Source organism: Gobio gobio (genome assembly GCF_949357685.1).
Source record: "Gobio gobio genome assembly, chromosome: 17".
NCBI lineage: Eukaryota > Metazoa > Chordata > Actinopteri > Cypriniformes > Gobionidae > Gobio > Gobio gobio.
In genome coordinates, this window is record NC_137110.1 from 44,407,209 (window position 1) to 44,431,864 (window position 24,656).

General features: G+C 37.4%; 1 protein-coding gene across 7 annotated transcripts in view; it reads right to left on the reverse strand.

The window, feature by feature from the left end:
* Window positions 1–24,656, reverse strand: part of nbeal1 (neurobeachin-like 1) — an 89,466-nt gene that overhangs the window by 32,429 nt on the left and 32,381 nt on the right. For 5 of the 7 annotated variants that reach the window (XM_079841109.1, XM_079841108.1, XM_079841107.1 and 2 more), the window contains exons 5-22: window positions 24,285–24,366; window positions 22,919–23,046; window positions 21,662–21,744; window positions 21,189–21,274; window positions 17,699–18,041; window positions 17,006–17,112; window positions 13,099–13,182; window positions 12,260–12,358; window positions 8,652–9,226; window positions 7,599–7,731; window positions 7,361–7,480; window positions 6,590–6,976; window positions 5,777–5,866; window positions 5,485–5,659; window positions 2,950–3,083; window positions 2,704–2,863; window positions 999–1,101; window positions 728–884 (exon numbers count right to left, since the gene is read on the reverse strand). In XM_079841109.1, the coding sequence (XP_079697235.1) occupies window positions 728–884; window positions 999–1,101; window positions 2,704–2,863; window positions 2,950–3,083; window positions 5,485–5,659; window positions 5,777–5,866; window positions 6,590–6,976; window positions 7,361–7,480; window positions 7,599–7,731; window positions 8,652–9,226; window positions 12,260–12,358; window positions 13,099–13,182; window positions 17,006–17,112; window positions 17,699–18,041; window positions 21,189–21,274; window positions 21,662–21,744; window positions 22,919–23,046; window positions 24,285–24,366 (3,046 nt within the window). Of the gene's footprint in view, window positions 1–727; window positions 885–998; window positions 1,102–2,703; window positions 2,864–2,949; window positions 3,084–5,484; window positions 5,660–5,776; window positions 5,867–6,589; window positions 6,977–7,360; window positions 7,481–7,598; window positions 7,732–8,651; window positions 9,227–12,259; window positions 12,359–13,098; window positions 13,183–13,422; window positions 13,705–17,005; window positions 17,113–17,698; window positions 18,042–21,188; window positions 21,275–21,661; window positions 21,745–22,918; window positions 23,047–24,284; window positions 24,367–24,656 lie in introns of those variants that run through there. The other 2 variants (XM_079841111.1, XM_079841110.1) reach the window with 2 other exon arrangements.

Here is a 24,656-nt window from a genome sequence, read left to right on the forward strand (position 1 = left end):
CGGCTGCTATGACACTTGTTCACACTGCAGTGAGAGTAAAGCGTTTCTGCAAAATAAAATCGGAAAACGAAGGTAACGCAGATATGACGCCATTGACAGGCGACTCCCAGTTTCTTGGTTAAAATAGCAATTTTCTTACAATTTACAAATCGTTGGAAACATTTGGAATATTGTAAGTACTCAACTGAACAAAATATATAACACTGGCCTAGTGGTTTTTGGATATTTTACTGAAAATGTTTTACATATTGCACCTTTAATTTGGAATGCACACTTTGCGTACTTGTAGTATGTAAATAATGCACTGCAGTGGTGATAATAAAGTATACTCCTTTTAAGTATGAAATAAGCCAGTACACCGTTTTAATGTTAAAAACTTTCTCTTCATCAAAGAATCATGAAAATATATATTAACAAAAATATGAACTGGCACAACTGTTTTCAACATTAATAATAATAAGAAATATTTCTTGAGTAGCAAAGCAGCATATTAGAATTGATCACAGGAATACATTTAATTGTACAATATATTCACATAGAACATTTTTAATTGGAACATATTTCACAATATTACTGTTTTAATGTATTTTTGATTGCCTTCTTTCAAAAACATTCAAAAAATCTTACCAACCACAGACTTTTGAACAGTAGAGTAGTGTACTATTTTCAGCATACTATGATTTGGGACACACTAATCCTAATTCCACCAATATCTTCCTCTTCTCACCTGTTCCTCATCTCCAATAGCAGCGATGTATCCCAGAATGCTTTGGATCTCATCTTGGGTGGTACCCTTGCTGATGTAATACTTCAGAAGGCCACAGAGAGAGGCTCTGATTGTCTTGATGTCGTCCTCGCTCAGATCTGCATCTTTACTTCCAGAACTAGAAAGGAGACGGGAAAGAGAGATTGGATGAAGTGATGGAAGGAGAAAGAGGCAGAACACTCATAAAGTGACACAGCAGAGGACTGAGGGATTGTGGGAGATGTAGTCTTACCCATAGTAAAGGCGAACTGTATCCAGCAGGAACTGCACTCCATATTTCTTCCTGAACTGCTTCCTGCTGTCTTTGATGACGGTGGACATGTACTGGATGTGACCTTCAACACGACAAACACATCATGCTCATCACAAAAGTACACACAAACGCCGCATAAGACGTACACATCATAACTCCACAATAGAGCACACAGTAGGTGCGTTTACATGGAGCAGTGTAATCGGTTTAAAAGTCCAAACCGAATGAAAATGCTCCATATAAACACCTCAATCGGAATGAAATTGTAATCGGTTTGAGAGGGTAGGGATAAACCTTTCCATGAACCGATCAAACGAAAAATTCCACCATGTAAACGACTTGATCCGATTACTTTAAGTGTATGTCCTTCTGTGACGTGATATGCAGTGGTGGAGGTGCGCGCTGTGCTCACAGTAGGTTATAATGTTGACGAGAGGAAAGTTAATTTTAACAAGTTATGAAGATAATGTTGGAATAATGACCCAGACATAGCCTGGCTACGCCGTCTCATCTGACTGCGTTTGTCCCAGGCACTTTCTACTTCAACTGTGCCTGACAGAAAAAAATATTTTTCTGAGGTGTTTCTTACAGCAACACCAGATCGGTTTAGATAACGTCTCATGTAAACGGTCCACAGAATCGTTCAATCCGAATGACATAAAAGTGTGCATGTAAACGGGGCTAGCAACTTTTTCCAACTTTTTCAACAGCCTTGGAGCAAATACCTCTCACATTCCTTTTGTTCATAGGGATTTCAGAGTTTTCAGATGTTTTGATATCACACTGGCTTGAGGCTGCTACAGAAGAATATTTAAAATATAAACCCGAGCGTTAATGGTTGAGGAGGACTAGTAGTAACACTTAAAAATAAAATGAAGGAACCAGTTATCAATTTAATAAATCAAACATAAAAATGTATATAAATAAATCACTACTAAAAAAAATATTAGACATAATTAAACTTATACTTATACCTATAATTCATGCTTTAAAATGTAGTTAAATAAAATAATTAAACAATAAATAAACAAATATTTGTTTTAATTAAAACATGCATGCATTGAAACATGCATAGACATATACTGTATAAAACTGTACTGTATAACACTGTTATTCAATGTATGTTTTAAAATGCAGGTTAATAAAACCATAAAATAGAAATAAATCATTTTTAAACTATATTGTATTTAAAAAACACACACATTTGGCAATTGCTTTTGTTATGCATTTGTCAAACAAGCAAAAAAAAAAAAAAAAATTTAGCTATGGGAGAAAATGTGGATTTTTACTTCTAGAGCCTGACTGTTGCAAGAATGAATGCATGCATGTTATACAAACAGAATAATAAATAATAAAAGCATGCATGAACAAAACAGTTTGCTTGTTGAAATATACAAACATAACTACAGCATGAGTAAAGCAAACACACACACAGAAGGTGTATCCCAATTCACATTCGTATGCACGTGTATACAAATAGTGAGTTGTGTGTTCACACTGAAAATTCCAAATAGAAAAAGTGCACTTTAAATACCCGGATGATGCACTTAATTAACTGGAAAAAAAACGAGTGTGGAATGTTGGAACCTTCATGCATTACACGGTTGAGTACATAGTGCATAAGTACATAGTGTATAAGTGCATTGTGTATAGTGTGCCACTTGGGACACGACTAGAGACTGACCGATGCGCAGCGGGAAATCTCCTTGGTTCCAGATGCTGAAGTTGAACAGCAAGTGTGTGTGGAGCTGCTGCAGGAGCTGCGAGTTCTTCTCATACGTCATCTGCTCGATCAACAGCTGAATCGCCACCAGCACGCTCACGTCCACCAGGAACGCTGGCAACTGCACACAGACACAGAACGAGATGGCTAAATAAAGACATGAAGAGTGAAAGACTGATAAATCGAGAGAAAGAGAATCATGGGTACCTTCTGAAGCAGAGCTCCTAATGTGGCCACACCATGCGAATGCAGAAGTGTTTCCTGGTTTATGGGATGCCGTTGCAGGAAATGCTTGATCACCAGTAAGAATGTTGCCACAAGATTCTTCTCCAGTCTGGCCTCTGAATAATAAATAAATGTCCACAAACATCATATTACAACATTGTCAAGAAATAATAATCAGAAACGGGGAAAGCGGTAAGCTCTTTAAGATGCAAACAATCAGTCACACATTCATTCTGTCCACCAACAGCTAATAACAGTGTTATTTTAGAATTATTTACATACTGTACATTTTTACCCTATCACATTTTAATAATCATAAGTTAGGTATCATTCTTAAAACTTACAAAGCTTAAACACTCAAAATTCAACATGTGATAACCACTTTGAAATTGGACATTGCTTCACCATGTAAACTGTGCTTTAAAACCTTTTATCAGAAGTTTTGTGTTACCAACTATAAATTTGGAACAAAACTTGCTTAGACAAATGGCTTTGATTTTCTAGCAATTTTTGAGTCCAAATTATCTTTTAAAATTTTGTAATATATATACAACATTTTAAAAGATAATTTGGATGGATGGATGGATATATATATATATATATATATATATATATATATATATATATATATATATATTAGTGCTGTCAAACGATTAAAATATTTAATCGCGATTAATCGCATTAATGCCATAGTTAACTCACAATTAATCGCACATTTTTTTTTATTCTAAATGTCCCTTGATTTCTTTTTGTCCCATTATTTTTTCTTATTTTAATGCTCTTATCAACATAGAAAAGTGGATCGGCTTGCTTTGTTCAAATGTTTGTTTTATTGAAAACAACATTGGCATACTGTAGTGTTCGATTTCACACCAACATTCTCACTTGAAGCAAATAATCGCTCACACAATGTAACACTGTCCATCAATAAAAGGGTGAAAAAAAATACTTTGTTGCACAAACAGCCCCTTCAACAGCCCTTTCTAAGGGATCAAAACAGGGTGATACAAAATAAAATTACAAAGTGCACATGCAAGGTAAACTAGGACTCCGCCTATAGTGCCGTTAAACCAGGGGTCGCCAACTAGCGGACTCCGGTCCGAATCCGGACCGCGAAGCCTTTTGACGTAGGCTAATGAAACAGTTAACGTTGCAATGCTCACTGTTACGTTCAGACCCAGACGCGCGGTCAAGCATGCAGGTGCGTTCACACCGGACGCGAATGACGCGACATGCACGCCGCTTAATCCGCGCCGCAGAATGTCTATTTGCGTCTTTGCATTGACTTAAATCACTCGCGCAAAACGCTTCATTCGCGTCCGGTGTGAATGCACCACCAGAGCAGAAAGCAGCGCTCAAGACAAGCACTTTTAGTTGAAGACCCCTGAGTTAAACCATGGCTTAATACGTTTCTCATTTCGGCGTCTCACGCTTGCCATCCACGTCTACTCTTTTAATGGCCCAAAAACAAGTGTGGGCAGCCGCAGCGTGCCTGATGTTTTGTTTCCGGTCTAGCTACATCCGGAGTGGTGTTGTAGTTTTTCTAACGTTACTAGTTGCTGCAACAGCATGTGAAAAAACTACAAAGTTTGTTAGACCAAAAAGAACGTTAATCTCGCGATAAAAAAATTGACGCCGTTAAAATAGGTTTGCGTTAACGTCGTTAATAACGCGTTTAACTGACAGCACTAATATATATATATTATATATATTATATATTATATATATATATATATATATATATATAAACTTTTACACTCAGCTTTCAATGATCTGATGAGCGTCTTCTTTAAAAAGAGACCAACCTGAGGCATTCATGAATTACAAACAGGGCTTGACCCGCCAATCCATCAAATGCAGGTTGAAATAACAAACTAAGCACTATGTAGTGTTGTTAAAAATATCGCATACCCAAAATGTGTGCACATAAGCCTCTCAGTACTAAACTGAGTTATTTTGCGTTGCTTATTGTGCTTTAACAGTCAAATACACACACAATAATGTCAAAATGACAACCTGGACGAATATTCACATAAACACACTCAATTATGTTTTGAGTGAACATAAACCGTTGAGAAAGAAAACGCATGTGTACCAGTATAATGGATCCATACTTTCACTCTTAAAGTGACAGTAGCCGAATATACCTACTGTAAAATTATGAAATAATATTTAAAATATCTATATTGCAGTTTTTCCCCATGGTATCAATGTCAAAATTGGCTAGTAACTTTGGAAAACCACTAGCCACAGTAGCTGATAAGCAAAAAAGTTAATGTTACCATTTTAGTTAAGATCTATATTTAAAAAAAAATATAGTGCTGGGGGGGTGTAGTTAACAGGTTAAACTAGCTTTTATTTTAATATTTTGACTTTTCTTTTCAATTTTAGTTTTAGTCATTTTGTTATGTGCTTTTGCTTTTAGCCTTTTCAGATAATATTTATATTTTATTTCAGCTTTATTTCAATGAAATACTACACTATTACAACACTGGCTAATGCTGAGCGTGTGCTCACCGGACGCCCTGTTTGAAGGCAGCATGACCCAGTCTCCCTCCGCAGGTGTGACTGAGTCAGGGGTGATGAACTCTGACCCCGAGCGGTCGATGTGATGTGAATCAGGGGTTAACAAAGTCAACTGTTCCAAGACTGGAAGCAACACAGGAAGCCCTCCAACACAGTTGATCATGTCCTACAAAAGACGAGAGAGAGAATCTGAGCAGTTGTTTAAGGAGAAGGAGAGTTACGTGAGAACTTTCTGACAGATTACAAAAAGAAAAGAAAAAGAATAGAGGACGGGACTACATACTTTGATATCCCAGTTGACCACTTTATTTCCTGTCAGGCGACCGTGCAGCATATTAGGCGACAAATCCAGACAAATTGGGTTCCTACATGCCTGTTTATGAAAGGGAACAACGATTAGCTGTTTACATGCTAAAGAGTGTGTCGCAAACATGAGATAATTCTGAAAGAAGTCCCTTCTGCTCACAAAGGCTGCATTTATTTGATAAAAAAAAAAAAAAAAAAAAAAAACAGTAAAAATTTTAATATTTTGAAATATTATTACAATTTAAAATAACGGTTTTCTTTGAATATGTTATTTATTCCTGTGATCAAAGTTGAATTTTCAGCATCATTACTCCAGTCTTCAGTGTCACATGATGCTTCAGAAATCATTCTATGCTGGTTTGCTGCTCAAAAGCATTTCTTATTATCAATATTGAAAACATTTGTGCTGCTTCATATTTTTGTGAGAACAAACATTTTTATTCAGCATTCTGAAAGTTCAAAATAATGCCATTTATTTGAAATAGAAATTTTTTGTAACATTATAAATGTCTTAACTGCCATTTTTCAATTTAATGAGTAATAATCAAAAGATAATTTAATATTAATTGTGTGAAATTATTCATATACATTTTTTTTATCTAAATCTCTGTCGTAGATTTAAATTTTTTAGTTAGTGTACTTGTTTACTAAGGAGGCAACAGTGACATAAAACGTGATGCAAAAAGAAAAAGGTTAAAAAAACAAAGTTTTAAATATATATAACATTTTATTGTGCATCATTTCTATGCAGCTCAGTCATAGATGACATTGACCTTCAGGCACACCTCACCTTTGGAGAATAGTGTAGCAGAAGTTTAGGTGCCAAGTCTCCGAGTTCAGCTTCTTGGCTTTTAAAGGGGGAAATACAGTTTGGTCCTGCGCTACAGAGGGCTTTGACATGACTGGCTTGGAGGGGCTCGTGGAAGACCATGACACTTCCCAGCTGTCCTTGCAGTGAGGTGGGACTTCCCCACTCACTGTCTTGAGTCCCAGCAGAAATGAGTTTGGTGACGGACTCAGGTTTGGTCCCTAGCAGCCCGCCCCAGCCCGGGAGGATGCCGCTCAAAGACGTGCGTCCGGAAGAATTACCTCCAGAAAACGGAGGATCTGGGATTTGAGAAGGAGGTGGGGTCGTGGTGCGGTGACCCGCTGAACCGATACAGCATGACGTGAAGGCCTGAGAGAGAGAGAGAGAGAGAGAGAGAGAGAGAGAGAGAGAGAGAGAGAGAGAGAGAGAGAGAGACAAAGATAAAAGACTGACACAACACACTGGTCCAGTCGACCACTCAGAGCACATTTCGCTTTTCAGAAGGAAGACAGGAACTAAAAGTGATTTATGCAGACTGGCAAAAAAGGTGCTGCAATAATTTAAAATATGTGCATTTTTTTTTTTTACAAAAAAGCATGAAAACCTATTCTAGTAGAGCCCAAAATAAAATCAAGACTTGAAAAAGGGCATAATAAGTCCCCTTTAACATTTCACACTTTCAGAAATGCTGCTAGGGTGGTTTTTAGGTGGGTTTTCAAAAAGAATCAGTACAGAAAGCATTGTTTCTCTCACCTCAGTCATGGTTGGGTATTTTAAAGGTGCTGACAGTTTCTGCTGTCCATCCACAAATATGTAAACCAGACTCTGGCCAAACGGCCTCTTCCCCGGCACGTGAACTACACCAATGCTGTGCTGCAGGTCAAATACAAACATCTTATTACAACTCAATTTCACTTTGTTCTTGGACAAAGAACTGGGTTGTCCGTGCTGTAGCAATAAATACAAACTTTTCTTTGGTCATGTGACTCACCCAGAGCGAATCACAGAAGCAGTAGTCAGGCAGCATGACGGTGACGTATTCTTTCTTAGTGCACACGGCAACCACAAGCACTCCGGCCGAACTGATAAAGGCCTCGAACCCGGTGCCGCCCGGGGTGAAAAAACTATGCACATACAAAAACATAAGAACAAGTTTTTAGAAATAAGTCCACATAGTGAAAATGAATTAAATATTACAATTAGGAGGCGGCGAGGCGCAAATACTGGATGTGCACACACTGGAGTCTCAAATTTTGAAATGGAAACTGATTTGCTGTGTAACAAAACTAGTTATTTTATTCAACTACATAATAATAATAATAACTAAAAATGTAAACGCAACATCAAGATGCTGCCTGAGAAACAATTACAAAAATTACAAATTACAAAAAAGATGCGGGACAGGTTCTCTTAAATATTCATCATTCTTTATAAGGTGTGAGATACAGTATTTACAAAATATTTGCAATGATTGTTAAGAATTTTATATCAAAAAAACATTTTCTTAAAAAAAAATACTGTCTAATAGTCTAATACAATTCAATAACACTATCATTAAAAAGTTTGGGGTCAGTAAAATTAATGCTTTTTTCAGCAAGGATACATTAAATTGGTCAAACGTGACAGTAAAAACATTTAATGTTACAAAATAATTATATTTCAATTCAATTCAGCAAATCATCATATTAGAATGATTTCTGAAGGATCATGTGACACTGAAGACAGGCGTAATGATGCTGAAAATTCAGCTTTGCATCACAGAAATAAATTACATTTTAAAATATATTCAATTAAAAAACATGCAATATTACTTCATAATATTACTGTTTTTACTGTATTTTTGATCAAATAAATGCAGACGTGGTGAGCAGAAGACACTTCTGTCAAAAACAAATCTAACTTGAATGGTAGAGTATACGTCACATACATATTGATTATATCGAATACACGACAGAATTTGTATTTTGTCCCGTCCTAATTCCTTACTTTATCCTTTCCCACCAAAATCACTATCACACAACTAATCTCACATTTCCATTCTCACCTATACAACTGTTTCCTCTTCTCTCCTTTACTGAGTGGGCCCAGCTGATCTTGGTCCAATGACAGCCAAGCAAAAAAGCTAAAGGCGTAGCCTGGCCAACGGAGGATGGTCGGCACGGAGATGCCAGCCATAGGCGGTGACAGATCAAAGTACTGCATGGCGCTCTCCAGGCCCTGTTTGCGCACCATCCCCAGGAGCGAGCGCAGTACCGGACCTACATACGGGTGAGCGCGGCCTGGTTCGTCTTGCCGCAAGAGTCTCAGTAGATTCTGGAGTTCAGGGGAACTAAGCGATTGACTGCCTAAAGAACCCAACAGCCCCACCAGACTCTCGGCACAGGCCCGGTGTAGCCGCTCATGCCTCTCGAGAGCAGACAGCAATATGAGAGTCATGGAAGAGTTGACGCAGGTGGCTCGCGTCCGCCGGTTCAGAGCGCAGATGCGGCGGAGCCAGTCAGCAGCGAAGATCTGCAGCTCGGCAGAGTCCAGCTCTGGAAGCCACTGGATCAGGAGCAGGAGAGGGTCCACGTTACTGATGCCCAGGAGGCCCACGGAGGAATGTTCACCTTCAACAGCCTGCAGGAATACAAGGATGAAAAGATAGGACGTGAGACGACTTTGATCCAAACATAGTTAACAGCCCACTTAAGAGTAGGGTCCCAAATGTCGCACAATAAACTATGCACTCAACCGTGTAGTGTATGAAGTTTATATGGTTATTTTGTCATTCAAGATCGGAGTCTAATAGACCCTCCCCCACATAATTAAAGCTGTGACAGTTGAGTGCATGAATCGGGGACCCCCTAAAAATATCATTAAAAACCACATTGTGTATTATAAATAATATAATGATATATACTTAACGCAAAAACGCAAACGGGGAAAAAAATGCGTTTTAAGTTTAGAAACATTTTGAGTCCCCCCTCTCTTGCCTCACAGTGGTTTGGTCCATCACGCACCTCACCGACACACACAAGTCCAGAGGTCACTCCGATGGGAGAGTACAAAGTTCTTCAGTAGTTGTGGAACTCCAGTAAGGACTGTTAAGGCTATTTTATTCACTTTAAACATCGGATGAAGTGATTTTTTTTCTCTTTAATACAGACGATGCTGAGTTAATAATAAATTAGCAATGACAAAAAAAATATGATACCGATGTATTTTCCCATACATCCGATATTTTAGTGATTATTGTTTGGTAGCTCGTTGTAAGTCACCCACTACAACTAACACGCCTAATTGTGAACTGATATTAGGCTAATGTAGATTTACAGCTCTGTTGGGTTTTGCTCAATGCTATGTGGAAGAAGCAAGATAATTTATTAATTATATTACCGTGTGGTGAACCTATGATAACTCATATTTAAACAACTATTGCTTTGTGTTGTTGGCCAGATAAAAGAAAAACAGACAAAAGATCATTTTTGCCACACATATCCTTACAAGAAACTATTTTGGCTGTATTATTTGTGTCCCCTTCGAAAATTGCTCTTGAGATATGTTTTGGGCAGCCTGATCTGCCGGCGATTTGATTTCGCCCCGCAACTCAGTCTGGAAACCTGTACATACATTTCTACTGCTTCTGTTACACTTTTGCGGGAACCAATCACAGACTGGCTTATCCACCTGGCGCGCTATTGGCGGGTTTAACACGATGACGGATAGAGAAGCGATGGGCTAGGGCTGTAACGATTTGACCAAAAATAAAAACCTCGATTAATTGAACATTTGACCTCGATTACGGTTAATGAACGATTATTTTGCTTTTTTTTTTTGCCCTCACAAGTTTTTTGAGTAAGTTCCTGATAAGGTTTGTACTGTAAATATTTTCTACTATTAAAGGTGGATTTTTTTTTTTTTTCTAATGAAAAAGTGCATTTCTTTGTGATTTTAAAGTACTTGAAGGAAATGGTTCACTTTCAGCAGTTATTGTCTATGGGGCAGATTTCTGCTTGTTGTACATCAGATACAGATAAATTAACACTGTAGGCCTAAATTACATTTATTTGAATGCATTAATGAGAGAGTGATTGTGTGTGTGAATTACTCATACTGTCTCTATTCATTATGAAGCTGTGGTTTGTACTTACTTCAAAGGTATTAAAATAACGGTTGAGTTTCTTAGCTACTTTAGTGACTTTACTTTAGTCACAGGACAGCGTTGATCCTGCGTTTTTGCACTCCTCTGCGCGCGATCTTCACGTGATGTGCGAGCTTCTGTCTGAGTGTTTGTTTGTCACAATAAATCAGGCATTAGTTCAACATAATACACATCTGATGGTCGAAACTCGCTTTAATGTTCAAACTGACAGGGCTTAACCACCTACAAATGACAAAGCTTTGCGAGAACGCAGGTGAAAGAGGTCTGCCTTCAGGTCGCGCGCGTTGTCGCGTTTAAACGCATTTACTTGACAAACTTTACGAGCACGAAAGTGAAAGCGGCTTCGGGGCTTGCGCGCACCGTCTCTCTCTCTCTGTGTGTGTGTGTGTGTGTGTGTGTGTATCAGCGCGTAGGCTATAAGAACAGCAATTAACTGACCTGTATAAACTGTGTAAAACATGCAGTTACTATAGTGATTCTGGGCATCTATAAACACAGATAACTGCTCCTGCATCGCTGTGTGCCTTCAAACTGCACTTGATGTGACTGACGGGGCGGAGTCACGTGAAAACCGAAATGGGAAAAATACGTCGGTTAGAGGTTCTGAATGTCGGTTTCGGTTATTTTTCGATTAATCGTACAGCCCTACGATGGGTCGTTGCCCGTTGATCACGCCTCTTGTGGTCTGATCGGTTGAAGGACTATCCAAATTGCGTACAGAGTCATTTGAATTTATGCTTGTTTATCACGCATCTTGTGCAGTAGAAAATACATAGCAGACTCCCCAGACCAATGTTCATTCTTAAATTGAGCTTGGTCTGGTAAATTTAAATCTAAGGTGAATTTAAATACATCAAAGGTGTATAGTCAGATCACTCGAGTCATATGTAAACAGTCTGATGATACTATTGTCTTCTGTAGAGCTGCAATCGAATTTGTCAATGTTGCAAAATTCATCAGTTATGAAACCATGTTATTGAACTGAAATGAATCGGCATTGAACTGAATTGAGCTTGACATAATGACACTATTGTCTTTGTAGGGCTGCTTCATAACTGTATTAAAAAAAATGTCATAACTGATGAATTTTGCCACATCGACACTGTTATTGAACTGAACTGACTCGAGCTGAATAACAACACTATTTTCTTCTGTAGAGCTGTCTTACAGCTGAATTCAACTTTTTAAATAATTGATGCATTTTACAGTTATTGAACTGATCTGACTCAACACAACTGATTTGAGCTGAATAACTTCTTCTGTCGAGCTGCTTTACAGCAGAATTTGAATGCGTCTCATATTTGATGAAGTTTGTGTTATTTCCCTTTTTATTACCGTGAAGCTGTTTAGAAACAATCCGTATTGTATAAGCGGCATTGTATAAACTTTCTGCTAAATGCATAAATGTAAATAAGCGGTATATAAAGGTTACTTGACTTGATGAGAAAGAAAGGGGCCGATAACATCATGTGACGGACTCAACAGGAAACAGGAAGTGTTCATCTTACCATATTCATGAGTTCCTTCAGCAGGTGTCTGGATGGCTGACCCAGTGACACCAACACTTCATACAGGTGAGTATAGCCAATCCGCTCCTTAAACACTTCCTACAAGGACAAAAACATTTGTATTTATTATTTTATAAGTTTAAATTAGTTGCTGATTAGTTCAAATTCATTTGTTCAAGAACTCCTTCCCTAGTGAACATATTCTGAAAGAATAAGAATAACCTTTGTCATAATTTGGAACCAATCCAATGGGATCAAATAAGAATCAAATAAAGATTCCTATTGGTTATTAATCTTTGATCTATAACAGAAAAATATATATATTCACTACATTAATGATTTGTTCAGGCCTAGAAATATTTTTTTTGATTATGATCATGGAAATCCTGTCCTAAAGGTCCAAGTTATACTACTGCGGCTAATTATGCATAACTACACTACAATACAAAAAAAGTTTGGGAATTTTAAAGAAATTCATTTTATTCAGCAAGGATGCATTAAATAGATCAAAAGTGACAAAAAAAAATTTTTTTTAAATAAAAAACCCCCAAATTATTACAAAGGGTTTGTAATGTGAAAAAAATCTCAATTTAACATTGATAATAATCAGAAATATGTTTAATGAGCAGCACATCATATTAGAATGATTTCTGAAGGATCATGTGACACAGAAGACTGAAAAGTCAGCTTTGATCACAGGAATAAATTACATTTTAACATATATAAACATAGAAAACAGTTATTTTATTAAGAGACACGTACTGACTCCAAACCTTTGAATGGTAGTGTAAATAGAAATATGTATCTTTGTCATATGTTGGAATTCTACTATAACAAACCTTTGCAGCAGGTGACTTGTGCATCACTGTCGAGAGAGTTTTGATCGTTGCCACGGCAAGAGAGTCGAGCCTCCCTTGGAACACCTGATTGGAGGAAAACGCAGTCAATCAAGAGATACAGCCAATGGCTGAAGACTTAGTATAGTGTTCCGTGTGGCCTGTTCTATTCCTGCCCTGTCTGTTCACTTTGCCATGCAAATAATGAATGAAAAGCTATGATGAGGAGCTTTATTCATCACTACAATGCAACAGAACCATGCTTACATGAACAGGCAGGAATAGAATCGGGCATTGCGGGTGAAAATTTAAATGTATGTTGATTACCACAGTGAAACTGTTTGAGTTCTGAGCCTCTGATAAGCATGACATCAGATCATCAGTGCTCAGATCTGAAACTAAAACTCCCCAACACCAACTACACACACACACATAATTCATATACACATACACAGACATCATAACCCCTCCACAACCCAAAAGAACTCTGTCCAGCCACGCCTTGTCATGAGACTCCTGATTGGCTGATTGCAAAAAGCATGTGATGCACTATCTGTCATTGCAATTGGCTAGTTCAAAATAGATAAGAATACGACAAAGACCGGCTGGAGAGTGACAAGCACTGAGCAGCAATAAACAGAATAAGATATGAAATCAAGGAGGTCCTTCTATACAGCGATAAGCACACACAACTATAGCCGATAATCTCCACGGGCAACACAAGGCTGCTGAGGTCACAGCATTCCAACCCTGTTACCATACCACCAGAGGAAAGGTCGAAAGGGGAACGGGATGGAAACAAGCAAAGCAAAATAAATAGAATGAGATGATTATTGAAAGCATGACTTGAGTAAATAAACCAAAGACCACTCCATAACAAGATTCCACATTCACGGAAATTTAAATGCAGAATTGGACTTGTACATAATTGTTTTGATACCCAAACAAGGAAGTACTGAATGGCTTATGAAACAGGGCTGACCACTTACTGTATGGTGGCAATAGATTTGGGTGTGACACTCTGTGTTGTCAGACCATAATGTGAAAAAATGCATGCAAGTACGGGTGGGTAATAGAAGCAAAAATTTACTTTTAAATATTACATTTATTATGAGATTCACACACATTTTGGTTGATTTATCACATACATACACACACACATTTTTTGTAAACTATATAGGGAGCTCTTACTTGCACAACTGCTAAAAGTAGGTTTTAATTTCAGCTATTTATATAAATTATATTATATACTTTATAATATATTGCTTATTATTTAAACTTACATTAGAAATAAGATTTATTAAAAATGTTATTTCTCATTATTAAATTGGATTTTTTATAATATATTATACATTTTATAATATATATTTATTATTATTATTTATATTTTAAATAGGATTTTTTTAATTATTTTTCATTTATACAGTATTTTATTTACAGCCACATTCTACTTTTTTATACATACCGTTTTAGTTAAATGTTTCATATATTTTTTAGTATTTGTATCATTAAATACAAAATTAATTTAAAATGACTTTATATCTATATTATTTTATTTTGCATCAGCCACAGTCAACTTTAGATTGATATTGTATATTTAAAAACACCATATTTAAAACCACAGTTAACCACTACTTAGTCATGTATATTCCAAGAAATTAAAAACATTTATAATAATAATAATAATAATTAAAGCTGCGAGAAGCATTTATCGGGGTTCAAGCATTTAAGGCATTTTGCATTTAATGCCTTTAAGCACTAAATTAACCAAAACAGAGCTCAGGTGAAATGAAGTGATAAACTGAAAAAACGTGATTGTAAATGTTATAATAGTGACTTTATAAAGTCTAAACGTGAATTATAGAAGAATATTAGTGAGTAGTATGACAAAATTACTATTTTAACCAGCAGGTGGCAGCAGAGGACCAGTAATTGGTTCACTTTCATTTTTAAAGCGTCTGTTTTTGGTTTCAAAGTACATTTTCCATCTTAAGTCTATTCAATTTCACACATTAATCATACCATTTTTTTTTTTTTTTTTTACAAAATGTGATAATAAATGTATAATCTAATGCCCGATTTCCATGACACTTTTCATGCTTGTTTAGAATCATATGCTGCATGTGTAATAATCTGCTTGTTTCAACCAGTATATCACCCACCCCTGCAAGTTTAAATGTGACTTTTTGACTCATGGTAACCCTGCTCAGGTAAGCGAGAGAGAGGGGTTCGGTCTTGTCCTGGAGTGGTCGTGTAGGCGGCGGGAGGGGGTCATGGTGAGCGGAAGTGACAGGAAGCAGGTGGGCGGTACCTGAATCTCACTCTCTCCTGTTAGTAACCTGTTGGTTAAATCTTTCTGGTCCTTTTCTGCAGCTGTGCACCTAGCGTTAACCAGCTGCCGATCGTAGCCGAACGCAGCAAGCACAGACGGTCAGATGAGAGGAAAGGGCAAAGGGTTAAGGTTAAAAGCTAGGAGGTCAAGGCTCATGACCCTAAGTGCCTAAGTGTTCCGTCTCTAAAGGACAGAAACATGCATGGATAGAAGGCAGTGCTGCAGTTTAGATACGTGTTCATGCTGTAAAGTAGTAACTATATAAGCACAGAAAGACAGTTTTAATAGCAACATACTAAAAAGACAGTTGAAACACAGTGTTGCACACAGCATTCTGTTCTTTAAGGCAAAGAAAACCAAACACAGGATTGTAAACATTTACACGAGAAACTGATTGGCGAGACAAATTCTCTCATTTGCATAAACACACAAAGAAAACCCTGCAACTGAACACAGTCAGTTAAACGACAATGAACAATACATCTTAAGATTCTGACAGGATCTAAAACACACTCAAACAGAGGGACGTTCCTGTCAAACACTGTAATGAAGGTCAGATATTCATCATCAACATCCTGGAAAAGTCCTGGAGTGTCAATAGAGCTCAACGGTTGGGTTCTGGGAAAATCCCATTCAAAAACAACTTCTTTTAGAGATAATATATCAGTCTTTCATATCAGACCTACCATGATCTTTACGGTTGTTAACTTCTTGTTTAAAGCATCACATTTAATTGCTGAATTCTTACACTGTTGTAAAAAGTGCAAAAACTGTCTCTTTCAGCTTGTGTTCGCAAAAGTACACCTTCGTGCCATATTTACTGTAAACCTAAAGGATGCATATTATATTAGTATGTTGAGGTAATAATATGTACCCTAAGGGAATTCAAATTATGAATTATAATGAATGATAAAATATCTTGTTTTTCGTCGCGTAAAGTCGCGCTTTGTAATGTTTTTGAAAGAAGTCTCTTCTGCTCACCAAGGTATTTTTCCATTTCAATTGACCTGTAATCTATTCAAATGTAATTTAAAATGTAATTTATTCCTGTGATGCGAAGCTGAATTTCCCAGTCTTCAGTGTCAAATGATCCATCAGTAATCATTCTCATATGTTGCAGAAACCGCAATACATTTCTTATTTTCAAGATACTTTGATTAATAGAAAGTTCAAAATAACAGAATTTACTTGAAATCTTAATATTATAATTGTCTTTACCGTCTTTTTGATCAATTTAATGCATCCTTGCTAAATAAAAGTATTAATTTCTTTAAAAAACAATCTTTCTGAGGTGAAACTTTTGAACTGGTAATGTTAGCCAGCAAATATGGTACAAAGTTTTTTTTTCCCCACAGGCCTTTTTTCTGATTTTCAAATACTTTTTTGCTTTGAATCAAATGTTGATTCTTCTCGGAGTGGTTTAGAAGGTTTCAAGACTCTTTACTGAAGATTTTTCTGAAATGGCTGTTTCAACAAAGGGACCTGACAAAGTCATTGTTGAGCTCTATTTTGACTCAGAACTGATTAAAACCAAATGCATGCAGTGTAATGTAGTGTAGTGTTGTATGAGGAGCTCACCTTACTGTTCTGCAGGAGTCTGGTCAGATGCTCGAAGCAGTTACTGTTGAGAAAAATGGCCTGCAGAACTGGTCGGTCGGTGCACTCAAACATATCCTGAATGGTTTCTGAGTGAAATGGAGAACAGGTTTCAGAACAGCACTGTGGTCAACAGCAGACCATTAAAAGAGGAAGTCTTGATTTTGTTTTTAGGGTCTACTAGAATAGTTTTTTATGCTTGAAATGTTCAAATAACATTCTTTTTTACATAACTGACATTGTTGCAGCACCTCTCTTCCCAGTCTGCCACTAACGCTCTGTTTAGTTCCTGTCTCTATGGCCCTGTTTGCACCTGGTATTAAGATGCGTTTTGGTCGATTGGATCACAAGTGGACGAAGCTAAATACAGGTGTAAACGGTCTAAAACGTTTCGAGCTTGTCCACTTTTGACCACTTCCAGAGGTAGTAGAAAACGCACCTAACTAACCTAACGTGAACGGCTTTGAGTGCGTTTCAGAAATGTCACGCCCTTTACAATATCCTGAGTACACACTACTAACTAACTCAACCAGGCCTCACCCCTTTTTAGTGTATGCCTTGGTGGGAATTATTTAAATGAGGAATATTCTGACATGTTTGTTCCAGAAAGAAAACTCAAGACTACAATGTAGGCATTTCATTTCATTTCACAACACGAGAGACTGATCTACTCACCAAGCATGTTCACCTGTAACGCCACAAAGCGGCTCTCCCAGTGCCGAGAGCGAGGCGGCGTCGGATGACCTTTAACCTGCGCCGTGGCGGCGGGGTCTGAGTTCAGCAGCTTGAAGTAGCTCTCCAGCACGGAGCTGATCTCCACCTGCCTCTGATCGGAGCTGCTGGCCAGGAGCCGGTGTACCACCTCCCTCAAACAGCCCAGCGTCAACAGGGCCTTCCTGTCTGGAGCCTCACTGTCCCAATCCTCCCCATCTCCACCTCCGCTCAGACACTCACCTGAACCCAACACTCCCATCAGCACCTCCATTGTGGCCGGCGAGATGGCCAGCAGAGCGTTACGCTGTTGAGACAAACGAGACATTAAAAGAGACAGAAAACAGAATTAGGAAGTGTCTTTTTTTGTATCCCGTTTAGGGTTGTGTATCATTTTAATTTGAGTGATTCAGATTCTTCTCATCGATTCCAATTCTTATAGATTCCAATAAGGTATATACAATTTTTTTCACATTTCACATTTATATCCTATTGCAAAACATTTCATTAGCTGAATACCATGAACACAAATCAACAGGCTAAAGAGCACAAGAAGCTTCTGCCTATGGTTTAAAAATACCATAACAAAAACAACAAGCCTAACTCATATCCATTTCAAGCATTATTAAAGACAAGTAATTAAAAAAGAACAAATAAATTAGCAACTGCACAAATAAATACAAATGAAAAAAGATATGAATGAAATGAACATTGTTTTAAGATTTTCAGGTATTCAGAAAATGTAAACAAATGTAAAATAACACTGCCCTTCATAAATAAAATAAACATGACAAATATAGTTACAAAAGTTAGTCAGTCAAGAACAGTGAGTGAATTTTCTCTTTGTCTTTTGTTGTTTGATTAACGTTATTATAGAGACGGCAGAAGGAATATTAGGCTGCTGTCACTTTAAGAGCTGCACGGATCAAATATACGATAATGTGTTTTCTTTTTCCACTGTTTACTAGGGGTGTAACAGTACACAAAACTGACGGTTCGGTATGTACCTCGGTTTTGAAGTCACTGTTCGGTATAGCAGTTTTACAAAATTGCTTTTAATTTATTTTTATTCAACAGTAGTTTACTGAAAAAATTGTGTCTGTCCTTAAATGAATTCAACTATAACTAAAAGTTTCTTAAAGATAATGCTGTAAACTATATAGGGAGCCCTTACTTGCACATTATTCTAATATTAACAGTGTCAAAACTATTAGCCTAAATTCAGTTGCTATTTATTTTTAGATATAATAATCAACACTCAAATAACATATGCAAACATGTAAACTTCACATAAGGCAGTTTTTGCATTAACTAACTCTAATTATAAAATTATGTTTTTTCAATTAATTGTTGAAATATAATCAGATTTATTTAAACATACATTAAATAATCAAGACATCACTAACAAGTTAAGGAATATAATTAATATATATAGGCTAATATAGTGCATATATTTAGCAAAAGAGTTCCTATCTCTAGTGAACTAACAGCTGTGGACACTGAATGACTTCTGAGGTAAATGTGATGCTATGTGACATTGTTTACAAGCTGTTTTATTGACGTCTTTCCGTGGTTGAAACACTGATTGAGCAATTACACCACATGTTGTAATGTATCCTCAACATACCTTAAGAGATATTAATTCATGTTTATTTTTTAGGAAGAGATGATCACGTTCACTCGCGCGCCATCGCTTGAACTGACGCGTCTATACAGTGATCAGTCACGTCACATTAAAGAGCTCAAAACGGCATTTATCATTTGACTTTCGGGATAAAATGGACTGAATACTTAATATTAGAGATGTTCCGATACCCTTTTTCCCTTCCCGATACCGATTCCGATACCTGGGCTCAGGGTATCGGCCGATACCTAGGTGTGTATCTATATATACAGCTGTATATACTACTAGCCCTGTATGAATTGCTAGAATTATTTTATGGTGTGCTTCAGAGTTATCCCTTAATAAAACATGAACAAATACATACAGTGAACTACTGTATTTATTACAGTATTTTTATTATCTGACATGCATTTGACAGTAATATTATTTATTTTTCTTAAGCGAAAAAGAACTTCAAATGCAGCCACAAATCTAACACTGCAAACTGAAAAAGATATTTTAGTTTTACAATATAACTGTATAAAAAAAAAATGTAGTAGGAATATAAAAAATTATATATTAATCAGAAAATAATCTCTTTACAAGCTTCTAGGCACAATTATTGTTATTAGAGACATATTATTATTAAATAGAGACATAGCTAAATATACTGTAGGCTACAACAGTAGCCATATATATTTTGAACATTTCTTCACGTTAAACCAAACTTTTATTTTGACGGGTTGCCGTGAACACTTTTGAGTGTCTGTGTTCATTATATGACACAGTAAATTCTCATGAAGTGACGGTTTATGCGTTCGTGTCCTCATATGGTGACCATAGACTGTAAAAACGCACAGAGGTAGAGAAACTGAAGGAGGACAAAGACAGCGAGTGAGTGTCACGCGCGTGTGTGCGGGCAGGCGCTTGCCATCCACACAGAGACGAAATACTGCTAAACAGCGGACATGCTGCTAACGCTTTTTCATTTCTTCTTCGCTGCTCTAAACAGGGGTTGCTTGTGGCAACACAGCACAACTTCCTGTGTTTGCAGCGAAGAAGAACCGTGCAGTAGTTAGGCAAAGCTAACGCTCATAATTACTAGGTCTTGTTTAAGAAAATGGTATCGGATCGGTACATGGGTTCAAGTACTAGCCGATACCGATGCCAGAAATTGTTGTGGTATCAGTGATATTTCCGATACTAGTATCGGAATCGGAACAACTCTACTTAATATGTTCATGTGGGAACTCGGATTGAAGTGTGTTCCGCGCTTAAAACAAACCTACTGTTAACTGTTAAAGATTGCATTCGGAACCGTTCGGTACACACGAGCACCGTACTGAAAGCCCTGTACCGAAACAGTTCGGTACGAATACATGTACCACTACACCCCTACTGTTTACATTCACTTAAAACATAACTGACTGTGTTTACGAGAATATTTTGACATTTTTGTGTGAATTTGTCCGTTTAAGTGCAAAAAGACACAGAAGAGAACACAGTTCAGTATCGCGCAATATATACTATGAGAGGTGGCTTTCTGTGCGCAAGTTTTGGATGTGTGTGAAGCACAGAAAACAGTGTGTGTGTCTTCTTGCGCTTGAATGGTTTAAGTAATAAACAAAGTAATTGATAAGAGGAATCTACATTTTAATTTTATAACAAGTATCCGATTCCTGACCTTAAGTATCCAATTCCAGAATTGGAATTGATTTTCGATTCCCAACCATAATTTGATTGGTGGAATTTACATTTTACCACCATAACTGATGTCACTTCATCATTTTATCTAAAACTTCAACACTATGCTTTTGCTGCAGTGGTGTACACCTGTGGATATGAGCTCACCTGTCCACCCGCGACAATGGCTCCAAACAGGTGCAAAAGGCAACATTTAAGACTGTCCTTCAGGTGCTCACTCTCCTGAAAACATTCTGAAACACACACACACACATGAATGAAGAGGTGTCTGCTTTTTATGCAAATGACAAATGGCAACGACAACAACATGCTGAATTATTTTCTTGTATGCATCCTCCTGTTACACCTGTTCACACATTCCTCGGTGCTACAAACTGAAAGCAAAGTATTGACTGCATTAACGCACAGGTAGTGTCAGCAACAGAGTGACACTTCATGTCTCTGGCTTCAACCGTTAACATACAGATAAGCAGTGTGAGGCTAGAACACACTGAGACCGCTTTGTTTAGAGAGCGCTGGTTATGTGCCATCCCTGAAGGCCAAATGATAAAACAGCAGATTTGATCAGTAAATAAACAAACCACAAGCCCCACAGGGTTTATCCAAAGAGATAGACTTACGGTAGAAGAAGGGCACAAACTCTACAGTGAGCGGTGCAGCTTTAAATTTCTGTCTGCTTCTTTCCACAGTACTGAGCTGCTGTCTGCAAGAGCGAGCAAACAAACACAAACCAGATAAACAGACCCATTACTCACACTTCACTTAGTGACAATATAATATCACACAATCATGAATCATGCCATAGAGCAAAGATTGATTCCCAATCCTTTTTGTCAGCTGAACCCCTTTTATCGAAAATATTTACTTGCAGTCCCTCCTGAGATTTAAAGGTAATATATTTCTATAATTTGACAACTTCATGTTCTCTGAAGTCAGATAATGGTCATGCGGGTAAACATATTTTTTGTGTTTTATTTTGCTTTTATTTTAAAATGAATACCTCCAGGGGGTTGGGAAACCCTGACATAGATTAAGTTGGATTATTTTAATATTTTAATAATATAAACAAAGATTAGTTTGAATCATAATATACTTTAAATAATTAATAAGACATTATGACATTTAATTAATTCAATACAGGAGCATTTTGCTACTTTCAGTGGCATGTGCACCAAGAACCCAGGTTAATTTTTCCAGCCATGTCACCTTCCCTCAAATAACCTTTGAAACACAAACACACACGCAGAGTGGAAGGAGAAAAGCTCTTCACAGAACTTGCAGAACCAGACTAGACTACATGTGTTTATTGGTCAAACACAGCTGTGTTTTTCACTGTATAGGTGTTGCCCTATTCGACGGTCTGTATATGTGTGGGTCATGTTACTGAATAACAGGGAACTGCCTCTGGCTGAGTGTTTTTGGTTAGCACACAGCACAAATAGCAACATACCATGACTTGTAAAATAAACCCTCACATACAGATTCTTCACTGGCATGTCCTTATTGTAGCGTCGAATAACTGAAGCGACAACATTTACAAAGCATTTTACTGCAGTGAAAATGTGCAAACATTTTGATTTAAAGATTAGAAATACAAACTTTTTCTTCTTTAAAATAACATACACTGACGAATCATTCACAAAAGGACCAGGAATGTATATTAAGAAAGTAAATGATTTACTTTTTCAGTAAATGATTTTCATTTAACATTGACACAACACAGCTATTTCAAACATTCCAGCTCTCCAAACAACACTGGTTTATTCTACAGATTAGCTGCCTAATAAGGCCCTATTTAGAGTGTATGAGGAAACTTCTGGATTAATGCATGCTTGCACAAAGGGATTAACAATTGAGGCGTTGGTTGCATATCTCACCCGTGAATGCGATGCCTCCAGTTGTGATAAGGATCATACAGACTCTCACAGAAGGCCAAAGCGTGACGGACAAACTCCTCGGCTTGTGTCTGATCAGCCAGCTCCTTCTCTTTCGTCTTACTCTTCAGCTAAATAGAAAGAATTGTTCATTTACTTTATTACTGAGGAAGAGGAAAAGGAAGAGGAAGAAGAAATTAGAGGAAAAAGAGAAAATGAAAAGGGAAGGAAGAGGAGAAGAAGAACGTAAGGGAAAGGGAAAAGAAGAGGACCGGAAAGGGGCAAAAAAGAAGAGGAAATGGAAGTGGAAACAGAAATTACAAAAAAAGGAAGAAATGAGGAAGAGGAAAGGAAAGAGGAAAAGAAAGATGAGAGGAATACAGAGAAAGAATAAGGAAGAGGACAAGGCAGATGGAGATGAAGAGAAAATGAAAGAAAAAGAAAAGAGGAAAATTAAAAGGACAGGAAGAGAAATATGAAAACTGGAAAAGGAAGAGGAAAAGGAAAAGGAAAAGAAGAGGACAGGGAAGGGTAAAGATAGGGGAAGAGGAAACAGACAACAAAAAAGAAGAAATGAGGAAGAGGAAAGGGAAGAGGAAATAGAGAGGGAAAAAGACAAAAGAAAATGGTAGAGGAATACAGAATAAGAATAAAGAATAAGAAAAGGCAGATGAAGAGGAAGAGAAAATGAGAGAAAGGAGAAAAGAGGAAAATGAAATGGAAAGGAACAGAAAGATGAAAACAGGAAAAGGGCAAAAAAGTAGAGGAAAGGGAAGATGAAACAGAAATGACAAAAAAAGTAAGAAATTAGGAAAAAGAATGAGGAAAGGAAATGGAAAAGAAAAGATAGACAAAAGAAAATGGAAGAGGAGAGAAAAGGAAAGGAAAGGAAAAGGGCAAAAAAGTAGAGGAAAGGGAAGAGGAAACAAAAAATGAGGAAGAGGCAAGGGGAGAGGGAAAAGGAAAGGAAATGGAAATGACAGGAGAATGTAAGAATACAGGAATGGGAAAAGGAAAAGGGAACAGAAAAGGAAGAGGAAAGGACAGGACAGGAAAAGGATGAAAAAAGAGAGGAAAGGGAAGAGGAAACCGAAAGGACAAGAACTGAGAGAGAGAAAATGAAAATAAAAGATGAACACAGAGAAATAAAATAAGGAAGAGGAGAGGAAAGGGGCGAGAAAAAAGAAAGTAAAAGGAAAGGGAGAAAAAAGAGAAGAGGAAAAGAAAGAGGAAATAAATGGAATGGGGAAAAAGAGACAGGAAAATGAAACATAGGGCAGTTTGACCATCAAATAATGGTCACAGTAAGAAAAAAAAGAAATGGAAGAATGTATAAACAGAAAGCTTGGTTTTAGAGGGAATGTCAGACCTGTTGGATATAAAGCGTCGTCATGGTGATGACGTGGTTTATGTAGGAACAGGTGCCGATCTCCTCCACATTTGACAGGTTCCTGTCAAACAGATCACACAGCTGTCAGTGTGGAGAAACTGTGTGTGTGTGTTTAAAGCTGTATTAGATAGAAAACCGTATGACAGGACCATTAGTTCTAGCTGTCAGAGAGAGTCCCCTGCCACCCCTACGATCATACATCACACACTGACTGCTGCTGCTGTGTGTGTGTGTGTGTGTGTGTGTGTGTGTGTGTGTGTGTGTGTGTGTGTGTGTGTGTGTGTGTGTGTGTGTGTGTGTGTGTGTGTGTGTGTGTGTGTGTGTGTGTGTGTGTGTGTGTGTGTGTGTGTG